The sequence below is a fragment of the Apteryx rowi genome, unplaced genomic scaffold, assembly GCF_003343035.1.
Source record: "Apteryx rowi isolate R43461 unplaced genomic scaffold, aptRow1 scaffold_301, whole genome shotgun sequence".
NCBI lineage: Eukaryota > Metazoa > Chordata > Aves > Apterygiformes > Apterygidae > Apteryx > Apteryx rowi.
In genome coordinates this window covers 646,617-665,418 of record NW_020449431.1, presented here as the reverse complement: position 1 = coordinate 665,418, position 18,802 = coordinate 646,617, and the positions used below count along the sequence as shown (strand labels likewise).

Below are 18,802 nucleotides of genomic sequence, written 5' to 3'. Positions count from 1 at the left end.
TGTGCTAACATATCTGGACTTCCCAATTTCTAAATCTGGTAGTCTTGTATGATCTATACGCTTCAATACTTTTTGGGTGCACCATGTACTCTGTGCATTGATTCACATGTGCATGAAGCACAGCAGAATAATTGTCTTTGATTGATAAGTCAATTACTGTAATGCATTAACAGATATAAATTAAGAACTCTTAAAAATTGTAATTTATGTGATTTATTAGAAAATATAAAGTTGGCATTATAGAGTGAGTGATTTTTAAAGGATTTTTTTTTTTTTAATTGGAAAAAACAGAGCAAGCAAGAGAGACGAATGCTGGCATTTCAAATTGGACAAAGGAGCAACATCCAGAGGAAGGCAGAAGAAACAGATCAGTCACAGGGGGAAATGGCAGTAGCAGCCTCTATTCCAAAGGAAGAAAGCGATGAGAAAAAGGAGCTGTCTAAAGCAAGATTGTGACTTCTTGCATGTGATCTCCAGTTATGGTTGGATTTTGCAAAGTACCTTCAGATTGCATACAGATATCTTTTGATACTACAGAAATGGGACTGTCTATACATATGTGACAGAGAAATAGTGGCTGGAATTTAAATGACTCAAATTTTGAGTTTGAAATATCATTCAGAACTTTGCTTAAATTAGAGTGCCCCAGGATTCCTTGAGTGGCTGGAGGTAAGCCCTCATTCCTGCCAAATGCCCCACAGAGAACAGGATATTTGCGTGAACTGTAAGAGGCACAGTTAACACTAGAATAAAGTTGGGAAGAATCCTGTATAAATTAAAAGACCACCCTTCTCCTAAAAATGCCTTTTATTTTTAAATGACAGGTTTTGATTCCACTGATGAATGCAGCTACTGGTAATGTGATGTTGTTAAACTAGGATGAACATAYGAGATTCTGGTCTTAAATGGTCTGAGACTACAGCTGAGTTCATTTCTTGTTAAGTAATACTGACAAAATTGTTTTAATTTCCTCCATTTAATTTTGAAATTACAGTCTGCCTGATATTTCCTTGGTGTCCCTGGTGCCTTTTTGGAATGTTAGTGTTTATAAAGTGTGTTAATAATTCTGACATATTTGATTCATTTCAGGTGGTGTTTGTAGTAACTTTGTTGCATAGTCTTAAATTATTATTTTTTTCCTCTTTACTCTGCCAGATCCAACATTATGCTAACTATTCCCCCTTTCATATTTCTGAAGAATCACATTTCCAGACTTCTGTTTTCAGCTTTGTAACCATACCAGCAAACTAATTTTTAAGAATTTTAATAAGTGAATTTCCCCTGGAACTCCTGAATTTGAATATTCAGACTCCACCTGTTCAATATTTTTTCTTTTAATTCCTTAAATTCATTTAAACTCTTTTTTAAAAATATTAGGAAAATAAAGCCATAAATAAATGCCCTGAGGGAGGCTCTTACACAAAGAGATCTGAGGAGCTACTAAGCCCAATGTTAGTTTTTCAAGGAAATTGTTCATTTTGCCCAGTGATAACAACATGAAGTTATATTTTGCAGTAACTACCAACCTGTCCAGACAGCCTCTTTGCTAAGCATTGAGCTAATTTTGCGCATGAATCATAAATTGAACAAATTTCATTTCACGTTTCCCCCCTCCTTTAATTATTAGCATTTATGAAGAATGCTGGAGCTATGAGTCGAAGGCCTGAGATCCCCCAGCTATCATTGACGCTAGATAAAATACAGGCAGCTACAATCTAAGTTTTTCCAAACTACATAACTAATCTGGCTTGGAAGAGGTTAGTGGGTCAGCACTGAAAGGTGCCAGGCACTGTCAATTCCCTTTAAATTGCAGGCTGAGGAATATCCTGCAAAATCTATCTCAGTCATGTTTCCACTTGATTACCTCTGCATGGAGATGGCACAGGATGCCAATCAATGTAGTGTTTATTGTTCAAATCAACAGAACTATTTATGCATTGCTAAAATTAAACCCTAAAGAGTAAGCAGGATTATGAATTACTTTGCAGGTATGGGTCTTTATGATTTCTGGCTCTGTTAACATGAACAAATATTTTCAATTTTTGTTTATATTTCCATGGTTAAATACTCATTCTAGAATAAATTGTTGCCCCTTTTTCCTCAGAGTGAATAAACAGAAATAAGTCAATATGCTTCATTAAGAACTTACTAAGCTATATGCAGTGATGTATTTCTTTTTTTTTTTAATGAGACTGCTCATGTCTCTTCAGAGCACATACACACGGGGCACTTGTTAATTACTGATGATGTGCCACCATTGCAATGCTAGTGGACACAGATGTCTTCTGATAGTATGACCAAATGCAGATTTCCATGGGAAACTATCCAGGAAGATATCATAAAGCCATGCTACTCAGTGCATGCCCCTCAAAACTAGGAAAGAAAGGTGTAAATCTATCAAGGAGTAGCCTACCCAGCTGGTTTCACTGACTGGATGCTGCACAAATTGACTGGCAAAGATAAGCACATCTCTATGATGTTTGCTGTGCTTCCTGCAAATAGAATTCTTGCACCCTGCAATCTCATCCTATAAAGAGGGTGATGGGTGCCAAGCTAATTTTTTATCCCCCAAACAAGCAAGACCTTAAAAACTGGCAGCAGGAATAAACCGAGGAAAGAGATGTACCAGAGAAATGCAGCTTATGATGGTCAGCTTTTTAAAAAGACTGTTTTTCACACTGACTGTAGCTTCTGTACAAAGATTATGTCGGTCACAAAACTAATGCAATAATTTGCTGAATGCAACGTGCCATGTCAGCTAAAATCCAAAGCAGGGGAGAATACACAAACAAGGGGTTTAGCTGTACCTGTCAGCTGGAAAATGTTCTGGCTAAAAATGTTCACTTGTTGTCAGACAAGACAACTCCCCCTCAAGTTGTCAATTCTTAGGCAAAAAGAAATGACATGAGCTGAATTCCCGTAGCCACCTGACACCGGTCTCCAGCTGAAGAGGAATTCACACATCTTATTTTAGCTTTTCATTGATCAGTTTTGACAAAGCCAGTATATTGTCTCAAATCTGCACTGGGGCAAGTATATTTTTAAATAGTAAATTCAAATTATGAGGAAGAGAAATTGCTCTTGGCAAACTGAAAATCCCTCAAGGCACAGAGAAAATGAAGCTGGCAGGCAGCATTCACTCATTTGTAGCCAAAATTTCAAAACTCCTTCTTAGCCAAAGCACTGCATATAGACTCTGCTTCTTCCACCAGGGTTATTCCTTCTAACTCCTAGCCCCACAGAGAGAGAAATGACTAAATCTCCATTTTAATAGCTTCTGTCTGAAGCTTTGCTTTGTAAGGACTGTTTCAGCAGTTCTTTGGTGGCATTTTCTTGATTAATAGCTGTTTTATAACTACTGTAATTGGCCACAAATCAGGAGAATGTCATAATGTAGCAAGAAAGCATTCCCACCTCCATCACAGCCCAGCCTGGATTTCTGGAGGATATATTATTTGAATGGTTTACAGGTTTTCATTACTTTAACTAATGTACTACCTGAAGTGCAGAGAGAGAAATTTTAAACTAATGATCACTTCTGTCTACTAGAACTTTACAGAGTGCCCATCAACCATCCCTCACTTCTTGATTTCCAGCAGAGACTCTGAAAAGGGAGGCTTTGTAAGAATTGTAAGAAAATCTCATTCTATTAGTTTTACTCTCAACTCTCACTTTCTATCCTGGAAACACCAAGACATCCAAAAAGGATAATGCTCAAAATACTGGCAACACTACCACTTCGGAGCAAAAGTGGGGCGGGGAAAAAAGAAATCTCTCATTGCATTTTATTCTTCTGTATCTGCATTCCAGGCACAACATTAGCTGATCTGTGAGGGTCAAGCTGTGGAGCGTGGCCATATTTCATCATCTGCAAAAGGCAGACGGTGAAGAGTTCAGAATGTTTGTCTGTATGAAGCGCTTTTAATCTAAGTCATATCAGAGAACATTAAGAAAATCCCATCTCATTAACCTCCAGAATGGGGCAAGAACACAGACAAAAATGTAATATGTGCATTTTAAGCATTGCTCCCTGCTTGCATTGGGATTGCTATATGAATCTTCAGAACGTTTAGACCTTCACTGCTGAATTATGAAACGGATATCAGTTCAAATTCTGGCTGGAGTAAAATGCGAGAAGAATGCACGACTTTCAAAAATCTCTTCAGTAGTGTCTCACTGAGATTCTAATACATCTTTTTCAGGGTTGAACCGGACAGACCTGCGCTATATGGAATGAGCAATTACTCCAGTATAACTACTGGGGGAGTACATAGAGTCATGGACTCGGTGCTGCAGCACACAGCCTCCTCAGAGGGACACTACAGCAGGGTAGGGGCAGCGCTGCCTTTTCAGGCGTCTCGTCTACGCTAGCCGTGGCAAGCTGCAGGAGGTTGCCTTCCAGTAAGGGGCACGAATAGCATCTCCAGTCTTTCTGCTTCAGCCACGTTACATAAATTGCACATTGGCCTCCCCTGGTTCTGTGATTCTCTGTGACACATTTGCTGTATTATGCCTCCCTGGCCCTAAGTCTTTACTGAATCTTGCACTAAAGAGTCACAGCAGAGTTTTATGTAAAGGGTAACCTCAATGTGCATCCAAGCTTTACACCAGCTACTGCAGACACAATTTTTTCTCAGAGCTGTTGCAGTATAATAAAAATTTTTTAACTTTCAAAAAGTATATGACAGTGAAAAGTAATTAATGAACTTATTAAACATTATAACCATTTTCTACTTGTCAGCAAGTTCTGATAGTTGAAATTCCAGGGCTGCCAAAAAGAAAGTGTAGTAATAGCCAAAAGATGACTCTAAGTTGTATGGCTCTCATCCTTCATGCTGTATGTTTTTTGTAATCACCCATTGGCATCTCCCAGGAGGCCAGTGGCAATCTTATATGTTATAGCCTGAAAGACCTGGATCTGTTATCAAAATCCATTTTGTTTCTAATAAAAATTCTAATAAAAATTATTTTTAACTATTGTAGCATGACAGAAAAGCTTCAGGCATCATCTTTATGACAGCCAGCTAAAACATCATCCTAAGAAAAATCATAAGATTTTTCTAATTCTGATGCAGGAAACAAACAGAAAAGATCAATTTTCAGATCCTATGATGAGCTTGCAACTTATCAGCAAAAAAATAAATAAAAAAAAAAATCACAACATACCTGTCTTCCTCCTCTCCTCTTCTTCTCTTGCAAGTCTTAGATCTGTTTTCTCTCATAGGTTTTCAAGTGCTATACCTTTTCCCACTTTGTGTTTAATCCCAAATTAACCCAAATTTAACACAATAGCTTCAGCCAACTGAATCAGATTAAACTATAATGTACTTAGTATGAAAAGATTTTTGAAAAACTACTGTGACTGGACACACGCTTTTCAAAATATATACAGCAAAACTTCAAATTAGAAAAGGGAGGGGATTACAGGGGACTAATTTGGAATAAACTATGAAGTTTTCAACTCAAACTTAATTTATCTAGACTAATCAAAAAGTTAGCCAGTATTTGGACGAAAGACATTCAAAAGTAGTTGTATGGAAGACGCAGTAAATTGATCCTCCTGTCTCTAAGTGTTTACTAACCCAGTGACATAAACACTACATGCTCTTTAAGTTGCTTTGGTAGATGTAAAAACCCAGCAACTAAAGCAACAATGATATTCATCATTTTTCACAAAGGAAAGTGTGTGAAACAGAGTGTTGGCCTACTTCAGAGTGGATAATTGCATTGTGCTTATTTTCCCTCAGATTTAGTCCAAACGAAATATTTTTCAGTTCCTTTCCAAGACCGCTGTGGAAAAGAACTGTTGAGTACTGTTAAACAGATGCTTCATTAGTGTTGCAGTAAGTATTTTCTTAGAAGACTATAAAACAATCTGTCTAAATAAAGATGCAAGAAATACACTGCTTTTGGTTACAAGCTTGTGCAACAGCATAAGCAATCATTGAATCATAGGCTTAGAACAGATGTCTACCCAAAGATCATTTTTCTCCTTCTGTCCAACAGTCATTCCTAACTGATGTCTGTCTAACTTGTTTTCAAAGATTTTCAAGAGGTCAAAACTTCCTAATATCAGGCAATTTATTCCAGTACTTCTGTATTTTAATTACTAGATTTTTCTAATGTGATCCATGTTGGTGCAGTTGGAGATATGTTAGTCCCTTCCTCTTTGCAGAAATCTTTACATAGTTCAAGAATATTAAGTCCCTACTCAATTGTCTCCTTTTCAGTATGGAAATTTAAATTATTTCAATCTTTTGCCTTGCCCCTCCTCTCCTAAACCTCCAGTTATTCTTCAACATGTCTTTCAGATTCTCTGCAAATGACCACAACCTTCATGAAGTGCAGTGCCCAGGATCACAGACAGTAACCTAGCTAAAGCACTATTAACCCTGAACAGAATAGAGGGGCTGTTTCATGTGTTTTGTAAGTCATACTCCTATTTATGCATTCCTCTTTGTCATCTGCCTTTTCTACTGCTTCCCAGCATGTGATCCATGCTCTCTCTTCAGTCTCTTTCGAGAGAACTGCTACCCAGACAATTGCTCCTCTTCTAATTATTCATGTGAGCATGAAGCACTTCGCCTGTGTTCATACTGACTAGTGTGCTACTTTCTCAGACTGTGACAAACACATTCACAATCATACACTTATTTATTGATGAGAAAATATTCAGATAAGCTATGAACACAGCCTGACCTGAATTACCAGCTGTGAAATCTCACCAAATGGCATTGGACAAAACCGTGGGGGGTTTTCTTGAGTGGAAAGTACATGAAATAGAAACTTCTGCAGAAAGTGCAGAAAAATAAAAGCATTTAATTTTTCACTGGAAAACCAAAATATTGTCTGAAATCTACAAACTGTGTAATTTGGGTTATGCTTAGCCACATATTTACAGTTGGGGAACAACCATATACATTTTGGTGAAAACCTCACATTTTTCTCCAAAGACATTTCTTTTTGCTTCATTTTTCAAGAAAACACTCAGCAATTTCCTCCCATTACCTGCTTTTTGGCAAACATCTTCATCCTACCTCCCCATGCTTCCCTTTTCTGGCACAATCTCATAAGCAGCCTGAAGAGATTTGCTATCTCTGGCTGGCATTGCAAACCCTGCTTCTGTATTAACAAGAATAACAATTTAATGCTGGGCTGTTTTTTGTACCAATTTTCTGTTAGAGCAATTAGTAAATCAGAACCCCTATTCCCATCCCTCGCTCCTCCCCATCTCTCTTCTTACTCTCACCCTTAAATAACCGAGCACAAACTGTAGTCAGCAAGAAAAGACCAAGGCTCCCTTCTCAGCCTTCTTGTGCATACAAGAAATTCACGGAGTAGACCTGTATCCCTGCATAAAGCCTGGACCCAATATATGAGACTCTTCTTCATTGATCCATTGTTCAGTTTAAAATCATGTTACGATTAACACTTTTTTCTGTTGACATGACTTCTTCATACTGGAACTATAACAGTCTCACTATGTTTTTCTTGTATTTAATGGACCTGAATGCCATATAGTGTACATACCTTTGACATCATTTTCTAGCATCCTGGCTTCATTAAGGACCCTGAAGCTTTTCTGAAGAGAGCCCTTGGCAGCATCCTTTAATGATCCTTCAGGACCAGATGCCTGTAGGCAAACAAGCAGTGTCATACATACAGGAAAATATTTTTTCAGCTAACTCTGAACAAGTCTGAAGTCATAAAAGACATATGAAGAAGATCTATGTGAACACTCATCTTAAATTTTAAGTGAATGTCAACGTGAATTATATGCCATTGCCGTTACATTGGTCTACAAGAGACCAATAAAATAATTTTCTCTTCTTAATTTCCTTTTATTTTTAAAGGAAGACAGTTCTCTTTTGGAATAGCAATAATGACTGAAAAAAGGAGAAACTGTCTATAGCATAATAGAAACAGGTTTGGCTTTAGGAGCAGAACTTTGTCAAAAAAAAAAAAGGGGGGGGGGAAAGAAAGGATATTGAAACTTAAACATGTGGGTTTCTGCCTGCAGCTATGGACACAACACCACACAGTACAGTATTTCTCCCAGCAGCAGCTACAATTTAGAAGCCAAACTGGACCTAATGATCCAGATTCTAATGCAGACAACAGAGATGTCTGTGTGGCTATATTCAAAAATTGTAATTGCTAGGTTAGTAAAGAAAAGATGATAAAAAAGAAATAGAGTTTAAAAAGAAGAAAGGGCAACTGCAGTTAATTTGAAAGAGTTTTATTACTAAATAACCATCCTTCATCATGCCATTTAAAGATCTCTTTCTTTCGGAAACATTCATCTCTATCTTCAGTGCAGAGAGTGATCAATAGGTAGAACTGTTTTTCTAAATTAGATTAGTATTTTCAGTTGATAAGATCTGCTCTAGGTTCTGAACCATTTACTGTTCAGTTTGTAAGARTGAACTCAGGTCACACATCATACTGAATACATTTCTTTGAGAATACTCTTGACAGCCAGATAACATTCTGTATTAGTCATGGGTCATAGCATTGTACCTAGTATGTAATTAAGCAGCAGCTACTTTTCATTTTCTAGGGCAAATACATATACTCAAAAATTAACTATGTGTCAATTAAGTGACAAAAGTTATTATTAGTATTCATTATTTATATAATGAGCAAGCCCAGAGGTGATATTTTGCATACTACTGAATCTATGTTGTTTCTCCAGGACATGTTAAAAAGCATACATTGGACTTGCTCATGCCTTAAAAAAAATAAAATAAAATAGTGAATGCTTTGGATCCTTTGATACTTTCAAAGTTCACCATAAAGTTCCCTGTAAAGGAATATCTCATGACATATGTTGCCATGTCACTGGGATGTGAATGCATACATAGCTTTCATCACAGGCGTAAGTGATTTTATGAAGCAAGGCCCATATGGCTGCTCTATTTCCAGGTTCACTTAAAATATTGTGCTGTGTACACAAATTCTTTTCAAAATCAACAGGAACTATATACTTGAAAGTTTAACAAAATTAGTTTTTTATAGATTTTTATCTTTATTACCTAATATAAGTAACTTTGTTTATAGAAAAATACATGTAATACCAAAAAGACGACTATCCAATTAAAAAAGAGACTGCTCCCAAAGGACAAATTTTTGGTCAGATTTGTCAGCAGATGCACCTGTCAAATCAGATAATACTTTTACATTCCTTTTCCCTTCAGCATCAGAACTTAGGGAATGATCACTCTGTGATCATGGATCAAAAATAATGATCGTTATCATTATTAACAAATCACTGGGCATGCCTGGCTGGCCATTAAAGCTGCTCAGATTTGATAGAATGAAGCCGAAAGGCTAAATTTGCAATGCAAAAATAGGAAGTTCATCAAATCAGGTACAATAATTGGGTCTGGGCCGACACTTATGTCAGAAACAGATTTCAGCATAAAGTTAATACTAAAAAAGCCCTTAAAGAGGAAAATAAATCCGTACTGATTAAAAACTTTATTTTTTCAATATTTATTTTGAAGTAATTCTGCACAAGAGGATTAATCAAACTATCTGAAGTAAAGCATACTTTTTTGCTAGCTTTTCTTGTAGCTCATCAGATGTTTACTTATGATGAAGTCAATAATGAAAACCACAAACATTTTCTGACTTTGTGTGAGGTGAGTTTGAGTGCTGGTGGCAAGCCTCGGTCATGATGAACCCCTTTATGATTTAATAAGACTGACATCCAAGGGTTTTTGATATTGTTTTCTAAAATGGTACATCTGCTGTAAAAAAAAGAAAAAAAAGAAAAAAACCTGTGGTTCCAAATAAATTGGAAAATCACAACATCTGAGGAATCTGAGTTCTAATTCCATCTGTTCCAGAGCATACGTATCCTGGGGACAGCAGCTTCCTCACTCTGTGACTTCCTCCGCATCCCCCCGCAGCCCCCTTCCACACAGACTTTTTGCAGCTTGAGTGCTTGTGGCATCTTGTAGCAGGAATGGAATCTCAGTAGGTATCCAAGCAAGGCAATCTCGATCTTGGTTTAGAGGCATAAGTGCATAATAACATACTATAAAATGCTGCCACTGAAACCATACATCACCATTAATGGTCTGTTTTCTCCCTTCCATGGGTGTGGCAAAAATTTTAACGCAGTTTAACAGAAGGTGTTTAAAAGAAAAACACCTATTGAATTACAGAAAAACTATGAATTATAATAAGCAGATAATTATGGGTAAGGAAAGAAGTTAGTAAGAAATATTTCCTCTATGTTCATTTTTCTGGTATTTCAATGAATCTTGAACTCTGTTTTTGCCCAATGGCCCAGCTTCTGCAAGAGCAGTGGAAAGATCACAGCTCAGCCCATAGTCTGATGGGTTATGGCACTCTTCTGGGATGGAGGAGATCCCTTCAGATCTCCCAGGGATGATTGTGCAAATCCCTGAGTTATTGCACTAACAGGAAAATGTGCCACAGGCTGACAGTTGGAATAAGAGTAGCCACGGCCACAGCATGCTGTGATGACCTCCACCCACCCTTGGCAGCAGAGGCTAGGCACGGTCTGAACATGTATCAGACTGAGAACTGCAGGGGACTTCACAGAAAGGAACTTCTGAGGTTTCATGAACAGATGCAAGCATGAAGTAGGCACCAAGTTGCCCCAAACTGCTGACATGCCAGCAGTTTTGGTCATGTGCAGAGGTACAGCGCCAAATATGTAGGTAACTGCACTAGAGCAGTTTTAAGGATAACACACTTGAACTTGCCTGCCCACTTACAAGATGTTTTGTAGACCTGCATTCTAATTCATATCAGTTCAAAACAGTTCTCCCTTACTCTTAAATTAAAGGATTTTCTTTTCACATACACATATATTCCAAGGAGTTTTTACCTATACAAAAGTTAAGGCCACTAATAATTTTACCAATCCTGAGAATTATTTGAGAATTCTGAAGTATCAAAATATTATGAATGATTTGCAGCTCATGATATCCTCCTGAAGAGGATTCCTAAGCTATTAGCTATATGTCACTATTATCCAAAGAAACCCAACCACCCAACATAACCGTTGGGGTGCCACTACAAAGGGAGTCAAAAGCACTGGTGGAAGTAGAACCCTATAATCACCTAACATGCCACCTGTGGCTCCAGTTACTAGCCTGCAAGTCCTCTCTAAAAAGCCTGAGAACAATAAAAATACTTTTTCGAGCTGTATTTAATAGCCATGATTCTGATCTGTGAGACACAAGCTAGATACATTATCGTGACTCAGCTCTTCAGTCAGTTATGGCCTAAGCTAAGTAATGGGATGTGGAAGCTGCTTGAATGCTACAGATTTCTCATCTGTGATGAATTTATTTTGCTTTTAAAGGGGAGAACAAATCCATCATATAAAGCTTGGGAGGAATTTTTCTGTCATATTTTTAATACATTTTTTTCAGTCATTTATCAGGCTTCCTATAATCACGATGGATTTTAAGCATCATTTTGTGCTTGCTTTTAGCAACATTAGCTTAATTTGAAAACAAAGTAATTTTCCAATTAAAAAACAAAAAAACTCTGAGAAACCACTAAGGTTCCTGCAAATTATTTGCTCCAATGACGTGCAGGATGGAATCTAAAAATCAGTCCAGTGGCTACCCTCCCCAGTTCATGCACCAGCTCGCTGCTGTTGGGGAACCCAACACTAGAATTCATCCCTGGGAAAGGCTAAGCTCAGGGGTGCAGCCCTTCTCTGAAAGGCTGAAGGACCCTCTTAGGATCTGGAGACCCAAGTCCTTTCCAGATGACAGGTGCCCCTAACTGTTCTTGTAAAGAAGAGAACATGGTTCCCTCTTTCTAAAGGAGGGAGATGACATGATACCTGTCATGTAGAGGAGCTCAAAGAGCACCTGCTCAGGAAGGAGACATAGTTTTTAGAGCTTCCTCTGTCTGTGGAGGCTCAGATCCACAAATGCTGCCTTCTAGGAGAGTGCTTGAATCATGATGCTCAGGTAACCCTGAGCAAGGCTGTGCTCCCATTCTCTTGCTGAAGCTCAGCTAAAAGCAAGTTCCTTGAAGCCTGCATAAAGAGGAGGCTTGTTGAATGAGGATGAGCAAACTTTCAGCAGTCTTTGCATAAAAAAAAAGAAAAAATAGAATAGGGAAAGGACTGAACGCCACAATTAGCTGTTGGGTTAGGAATATATTTTTTAAACCTAGGATAAAATCCTAATGTGATCATTCACCAAATAAAAAAAATCTACCTTGTTCTGCAGGAATATGATGAAAAACACCTATTACCTCTACTCAATATTAAGCCAAATACATTTAAAAGGCAGTAGTTCCCTCCATTTTCCTTTTTTCTATTAACTAGATCCCTGTTACACCTATACAGCACATAAATAGGCTCTCTCTAATGAATACCTACAATGGAGAGGCTTAAAAATCTTGCCTTAATCAAGTCTGAGTTTGTTTCCTTGCTACTCATTTGTTTCTGCTTACACCATACTGTCCATCTCTTCACTTCCATCCCTTTCAGATTATCTGTCCACATTCTCTCCATAGTATAATCAGTTTGTTCACTGTCTGATGTATACTCTTCTGTAGCCATACTGTAATTGCTTCCTTTGTTTCTTGACTGCTGTATGTCTCTTCTTCCTACTCAACCCTCAAAACATTCATCTGCCTCACTCACTGTGAGTCATCAAAGGAGCAAATCCTAATGAGAAGAAAAAAAAATCCACAGCTCCTTATTTACTTCTGCAGTGTTAATTAGTAGTTCCAGTGAAACAAATAACTGTATTTATAGAAAACTAGCACATACTAACGTGTGAGGTGAATATTTTTCATCAAGGGAGAAATATGGTAATTAGTGTTATTTGAATCCTAAGTTGAAAATCAAAATTGTCTAAAAATATAAAAATATTTGTGCAGTGGTCAGCTTTATCCCTCTCTTAAATACAAACCTTTACAGCATGTTATTGCTTTTGCTATTTTTGTAATCCATTTGACTTTTATCCATCTAAAAGTGCTGCAACTACAAGCTGCCTCTGCTTATCTACTTGTACTTCTATATATTTCTGTATCAAATGTAGGGTCTGGAAATTTCAGGCCATATCGTCATCTCCTTGGTTATTTCTTGTCTGTGGGCCTGCAAAGTGCATGTCAGTTGCTCTCTGACTGACTTCCATAAATTAGCCATTAACTTCTTTGATATTTGACATAAAAAATAATTCTGGCTATGCTCAGAATGATTTCTGCTCAAAAAATATGCATTATGGAGCTGAGTTCCTCATTATGGCTCAGGTTGAAGAGTTGGCTTTACCTTGGAATCCTATTTTTAAAAGTTCTCTCCATTTCCTCCTGGAATTTACATGCAGTACTTCATACTGAGAACAGGGTTTCACTGTGAAAACTGGAAGCTTAGAAAAGAAGCTGTATGGGTTTTATGAATAAAACTTTCTGCCATCTCCACTTCTAGAGTTCTACTAACTGATCACAGTTCATTCTATATGCAGGGAAGTGCCTTTGAATGTTTTCTCAGATCTAGGTAATTTAAATTATGGAGTTCTTCAGATGTGTGCAAAACATCTGTTAAATATAAGCTAGCTTTACAGAGTATCAAATGACCTACACTCCTAACTCCAAGCTTTCCTGCAGCAGCTTTTGGTTTGAGTCACAGGCAGATACAGAAAGGCAGAAGACAGAAGGAGGAAAAACAGTAAAAGAAAAGGGAAAGGAGATGAAAAAATAGGAGCTAAGGGCAAACAGGGATGCAATCTAAAGATACATGCAGCTCTGGCAGGGGCATAGCTCTCTGATCTCAAAACAAGGATCTTTGGCAGCAGGGATCTCTAAATAAAGTTGTAAGATGGCAAAACAAGGAAACTAGATAAGGTACAGCAAGGCTCCACAGAAGATCTAAGCTTCCTTCCCGATTTGCTTATTTTTCTTACCGCTTGCATAGCTTCATTTGCACGACCCCTCGCTTCCTTGGCAACTTTTTCAGCTTCATTCGTGTTATCCTTGATGTTAGTATAAGCATTGAAAGCAAGTGTGGCATTGAAAGAGAGGTTTTTGGCTTCAGCAAGGATTCTGTTGGGATGGAAAAAGTAAACACACGATTAAACCTGCTATCAGAGCTCAACAGAACATAGCACCCTACTTTTTCAAACCAAACAGCCTGTCTTTCTAAGCCTATTTCTAAGGCAATGCTTTAGAGAGCAATGCTACACTTGAGATTTCAGGAGTTCTGGCATCATGTGTTTAATGGGATTCATGTTTTATCTGTGCAGAAAGATATAAAAAACAATGTTTTCTAAAGAGCAGGTTCTGTTAGATAAAAATGGATGAGACAGTGAGAAAAGACAGCGCAATACTTAATACTATAATACAAATGACATATATTCATAATATGGGTTTATAGGTTATTTGTTGAATCAGGCAACTAGTGAATTTTGCACTGTATGAACGTGGGGGGTATCATCACAGGCATGTTTCACAGTAGACTGTATGAACCACTTGTTTCTTTGTTTGGTTGCCAAACAGAGAAAGGCTGGGCTGGGGGAAGATCTCATTATCTAAACCAAATCCTAAATGTTCATTTTGCTTTCCAAAATGACTAATATAACCAATAAGGCTTCATATTGAATGGGATGTTCCATTAACAGGAAACACTCCATTATAATAACTATAACTTAATTAAAAGATAATTAAAAGGTAAAATAATATTTCCTGGTGCAGGGACTGGAGCTCAGCTGACCCACTTCCAGGGAAATTTCTAGCCACCGGGCTAGAGAAACCACTTTTCTTGCACTCTCTGTGATATATTCAAATATTTTCTGCAAAGAAGAACAGCTCCAACAGAATTAACTTGAAGACATCCATCTCAGAATACATTAAAGCTTGATGCCTACGATGCTGTCCTGAATAAAGGGTAAACAGATTCAAAACCCTACTTGAACTGAGCAAGAATGGATTTGAATTTAGATTTTTGCCTCTCAGGGAAATGCTCTAGCCGTCAAGGTATAGGGCAATATAAGGGAAGCAAGCATTACTCCTGCTGGGGCTGTTCCACCTTGTATAAAATACTTAGTCACTGAGACAGAATGTGTGGGAGAAGAAGAAATTCCTTCTTCAACCTGGTAATTAGTCTGTTCTCTGGGGAACCGGGATAGCTAAGCTCCAATCCTCGCTTCAGTGAGTATTTAATAATTTCTACAAAATGCAACAGGAAAGACAAAGGAGAGGGAGGGTATACTCCCTGGACTCCATGGGTAGTTAATTGAAGGGGAGAGCCTCTCTTAAGGCTGCTGCAGAAACAATGTGGCTGAACTGCCTCTGCATTATGCCGGGAAGAGGAGATCTCCTTCTTCAACTACGTGTGGAGCTCAGTAGGCTATAGTGAGTTTTTGTGACATCCTTAGAAAAACGCCCAGCTAGTAGTTAAAGTACTCCTTAGCAATATGGTTCAAATTCCCTCTGGCTTAGGAGGGAACTCAACTGAACTTTCTACATTGCAGTGAGGTTTACTCATCAGCAGGCTATTAGGCATAAGGGAAAAGCCTATTCTAATACTTCCCTGTACACAGGAAAAATAACAATTTTTCCAGGTTAAATTCATGAATGGCTCCATGTTCCACCTCTCAAGAGAACATCCTCTCCATCAGTCAATACGCTATATAAAGCCTTGGGGGGTGATTTGAGAGAAAGGGCTCTCCCTCAATTTCTCTTGCAAGATGAAATGGTATTTTCCAGCAAATTTAGTATTAACTAAAAGACACCCAAGTGCCAGTTGTGAGGATAAATACTTCTTTGAATTCCTAAGCTAGATAGATAGAGACCACATATTCCTGTAAAGTATGACTGTTTATGTTGGTATGTGCAGTAAACAGCTTTATCCTGATGCAGGATGACATACTACCTTTGTATTTTTTCTCCTTTGAAATTTTGTAGCTGACCACACTAGAAACTTTAATTTTGAACAATTTGCTTCTAGATATGATTTCAAATGTCCTTCATTCTGCATTTTTTTTTGTGTATCTTGAGAAACTGAGGGTGATGTCTGGATCAGATAGAAGGATACATTGTACTGCTGTACCATAATGAAGGCTGCTTTAAACACTACCCTAGCCTACCCTAAGGACAATCTGTCAGCCTATGTTAAAGTACATGCATGCACCCATGAAAAAGGTCTATTTTACACTCTTAAAAACCTCTATCTCAAAATTTGTCTTGCCAGCATTTCATTATAGAGGCTCAATATCCTTTTCTCACTGTGGGGGATTTCTGAGAATATACAGATGAGCACCATGATAAGGTTCTCCTAATAAAAAGGGTCATTTTAACAAAGAAAATATACTACTTGTTTTTAACTAATGTTTATCAAAACACATAGTGGGCTCTGTAAGAGAAAATTGAGTTCATTTTTTTCATGTCAACACTAGCAGCAAGCATATGGTAGGCCAAATTGTGTAAATTAAGAATATGCCTGAGGGTACCATTTGCAGGTAATGCAGCACATAAACATCACAAAATGTATGAAACGGCTTACAACAGATATACATACACATATATATTTATGTTTTTTCATTTTTTGTTTTTTTCTTCTTCTTTTCTTTTTTTTTTTAAGGAGTATGTGGTCCTGGACAGGAAGGAAAGAAACTGAACTTGACTCTTAAAGCCCAGACTATTCCTGGGCTACATGACACATGGAGTGTCTGATTATTCCAGTCTCCAGTGACACATGGAGATCTGATTATTCCAGTATCATAGTGGAGATATATAACAACCTGTAATGTCATTTTTACATGGACCTTCTGTAAAGCAGAACTACATACTGATTGACATATGGACATGGTTTGAGCTAAAATCTGAACTGCACATGCATGAGGCACTTTCTGCTGAATTGGTCACTCAAATTAATGAGTGTTTAATGCTTTGACTAAGAAGAAAGACCAACTTGTGTGCCAGGGTACAGCAAGGAGACTACTACTCTTCAGCAACTTATACTTGCTAAAGCAGATGCTGAGTTCTGTTCTGTTTCACTAGTCACACAACAGTACCCCTGGGCATCTGCCTTTGTCTAGTACCTTGCCTGCCACACCAGTTCATACAACACTTTTCAAATAGCAACAGAAGATCAATTGCCACACTCTAAACAGCAATTCATCCCAAAGTTTCAGTTATGCATCATGTACTAGTGAGGGTTTCCTCTTTCATGTCAGTACTTGCAACTGTATGGTCTTAGGGGCTGACAATTTAAACTGTGCAACAATAAACAAAACATATGCTTCTCACTGCTATTGCATATTCTGCGTGTGCAAAAGCACTTGTAGGAAAGTCAGAACAACAGACACTAACATTTTAGAGTCCTGTCCACCTTGAGCTTGGCCTAATAGAAATGACAATGCCAATGGCAAACAGAGAGAGGAAAAAACAAATCCAATTCTTCTCTTACCTGTTAGTTTTGGAGTGCTTATCTCAAGCTGTTCTCTCATTTTACCATATCTAAAGCCCAGACTTTCATCAAAGAGATGAATCCAGCTCTTCTAACTGGACTGGATATTTGTATATCCATACATAACACTGGATATTTGTATATTCTTAAGGACAGATGTCAGTCTGTCACTTTCTGTCAGAAAGTCTTACAAACCTGCTTCACCATTTTAGAATTACCAACAAATGGCTGCCGTACCCATCCAGTATCGCAGATGATTCATTCAGCTGGGCTGCATGACTCTCAGCTTGCAGCACCTTTTCTGGAAGCATCCTTTCCTGAATTTCTTGTGATAGGTCATCTATTTTATCCTTCAGCTGATCAGACATTGATTGTATCTTATCTGCAACGCCTTCTACATACTGAAACCAACCAAACAAAAGCCTTTAAGCAGTTGAACACAAGCACTGTGTAGTGTAATCCTGTATGCATTTTCTCTATGAGATATCATCTCCTAGCTTAGCCATGCATTAAGACTTCAGGGAACTAACAAGGAAACAATAACGGCATCGTTGAGCTGAGGAGCACAAGGGAGACAAAACAGTCTTCCAACAGCCACTTGCCTCTCTTGAGCTCAGAGTGTGTGTGTGTGGGGGGGTTATTTTACAACTAAGCAACTGCACAGTTTAAACACCCACTAACTCTAATTTGGATTTCTTTCCTAAATGTAAACACATACATATTTATACTAAATTGTGGTAATACCCCAAAATAAGAACTAACCAGTGACAGAAGTTTCATGTATCATGAACCTTTGAGTTACTCAGTTTTGGTTTTGCTTACTAAAGTACCCTATAACAACTATACTTTTTGAAGACCTTCCATTCCTGTCCCAATAAGCTGTGTCAAAATTCCTTTCCTCTCCCATTTCTCCATAAAGCATTTTTCCATTCATTATATCAATTTGCAGTGCAAGATGGGAAATATTTCCAGAATCAATGACTTTTCAAGACTTATTTCTTGGAACTAAGGCACTGATCTCAAACTCTATCAAAAAAACTTTGAAGGCAGAATTTTCAAAAACATTATGTAAAATGAGGGTGCAATCCTCCCCTCTCCCTGATCTATCCAGACTTAAAATTGTTGCCACAGGCAACAAATTATTCTGAAATTTTCTTCTGATATGCAGAAGAAATTTTTGTGCAGACAAAATCTGCATCTAGATCAGAGTCACAGTGAGACTGTGAGTGGCTTTTTGCACCTGCAATTCTAAAGATAAAGTCAGCACCACAATGCAAAGCCACATTTGTAAAAGGGAGTCCATGAAAAGCGATGAGCTAGCTGTTTGTGTAATAACATAAACTTAGTTCTAGCTTAATCGTTTTTATGTATCAGCTTAGCTTTTCTGTC

At 37.8% G+C, this 18,802-nt stretch overlaps 1 protein-coding gene across 1 annotated transcript in view; it reads right to left on the bottom strand.

The window, feature by feature from the left end:
- LAMA2 (laminin subunit alpha 2) overlaps window positions 1-18,802 on the bottom strand; it is a 288,465-nt gene that overhangs the window by 64,668 nt on the left and 204,995 nt on the right. Inside the window, exons 38-40 of the mRNA XM_026070008.1 lie at window positions 17,651-17,814; window positions 13,911-14,049; window positions 7,531-7,633 (exon numbers count right to left, since the gene is read on the bottom strand). Of these exons, the coding sequence (XP_025925793.1) occupies window positions 7,531-7,633; window positions 13,911-14,049; window positions 17,651-17,814 (406 nt within the window). The remainder of the gene's footprint in view (window positions 1-7,530; window positions 7,634-13,910; window positions 14,050-17,650; window positions 17,815-18,802) is intronic.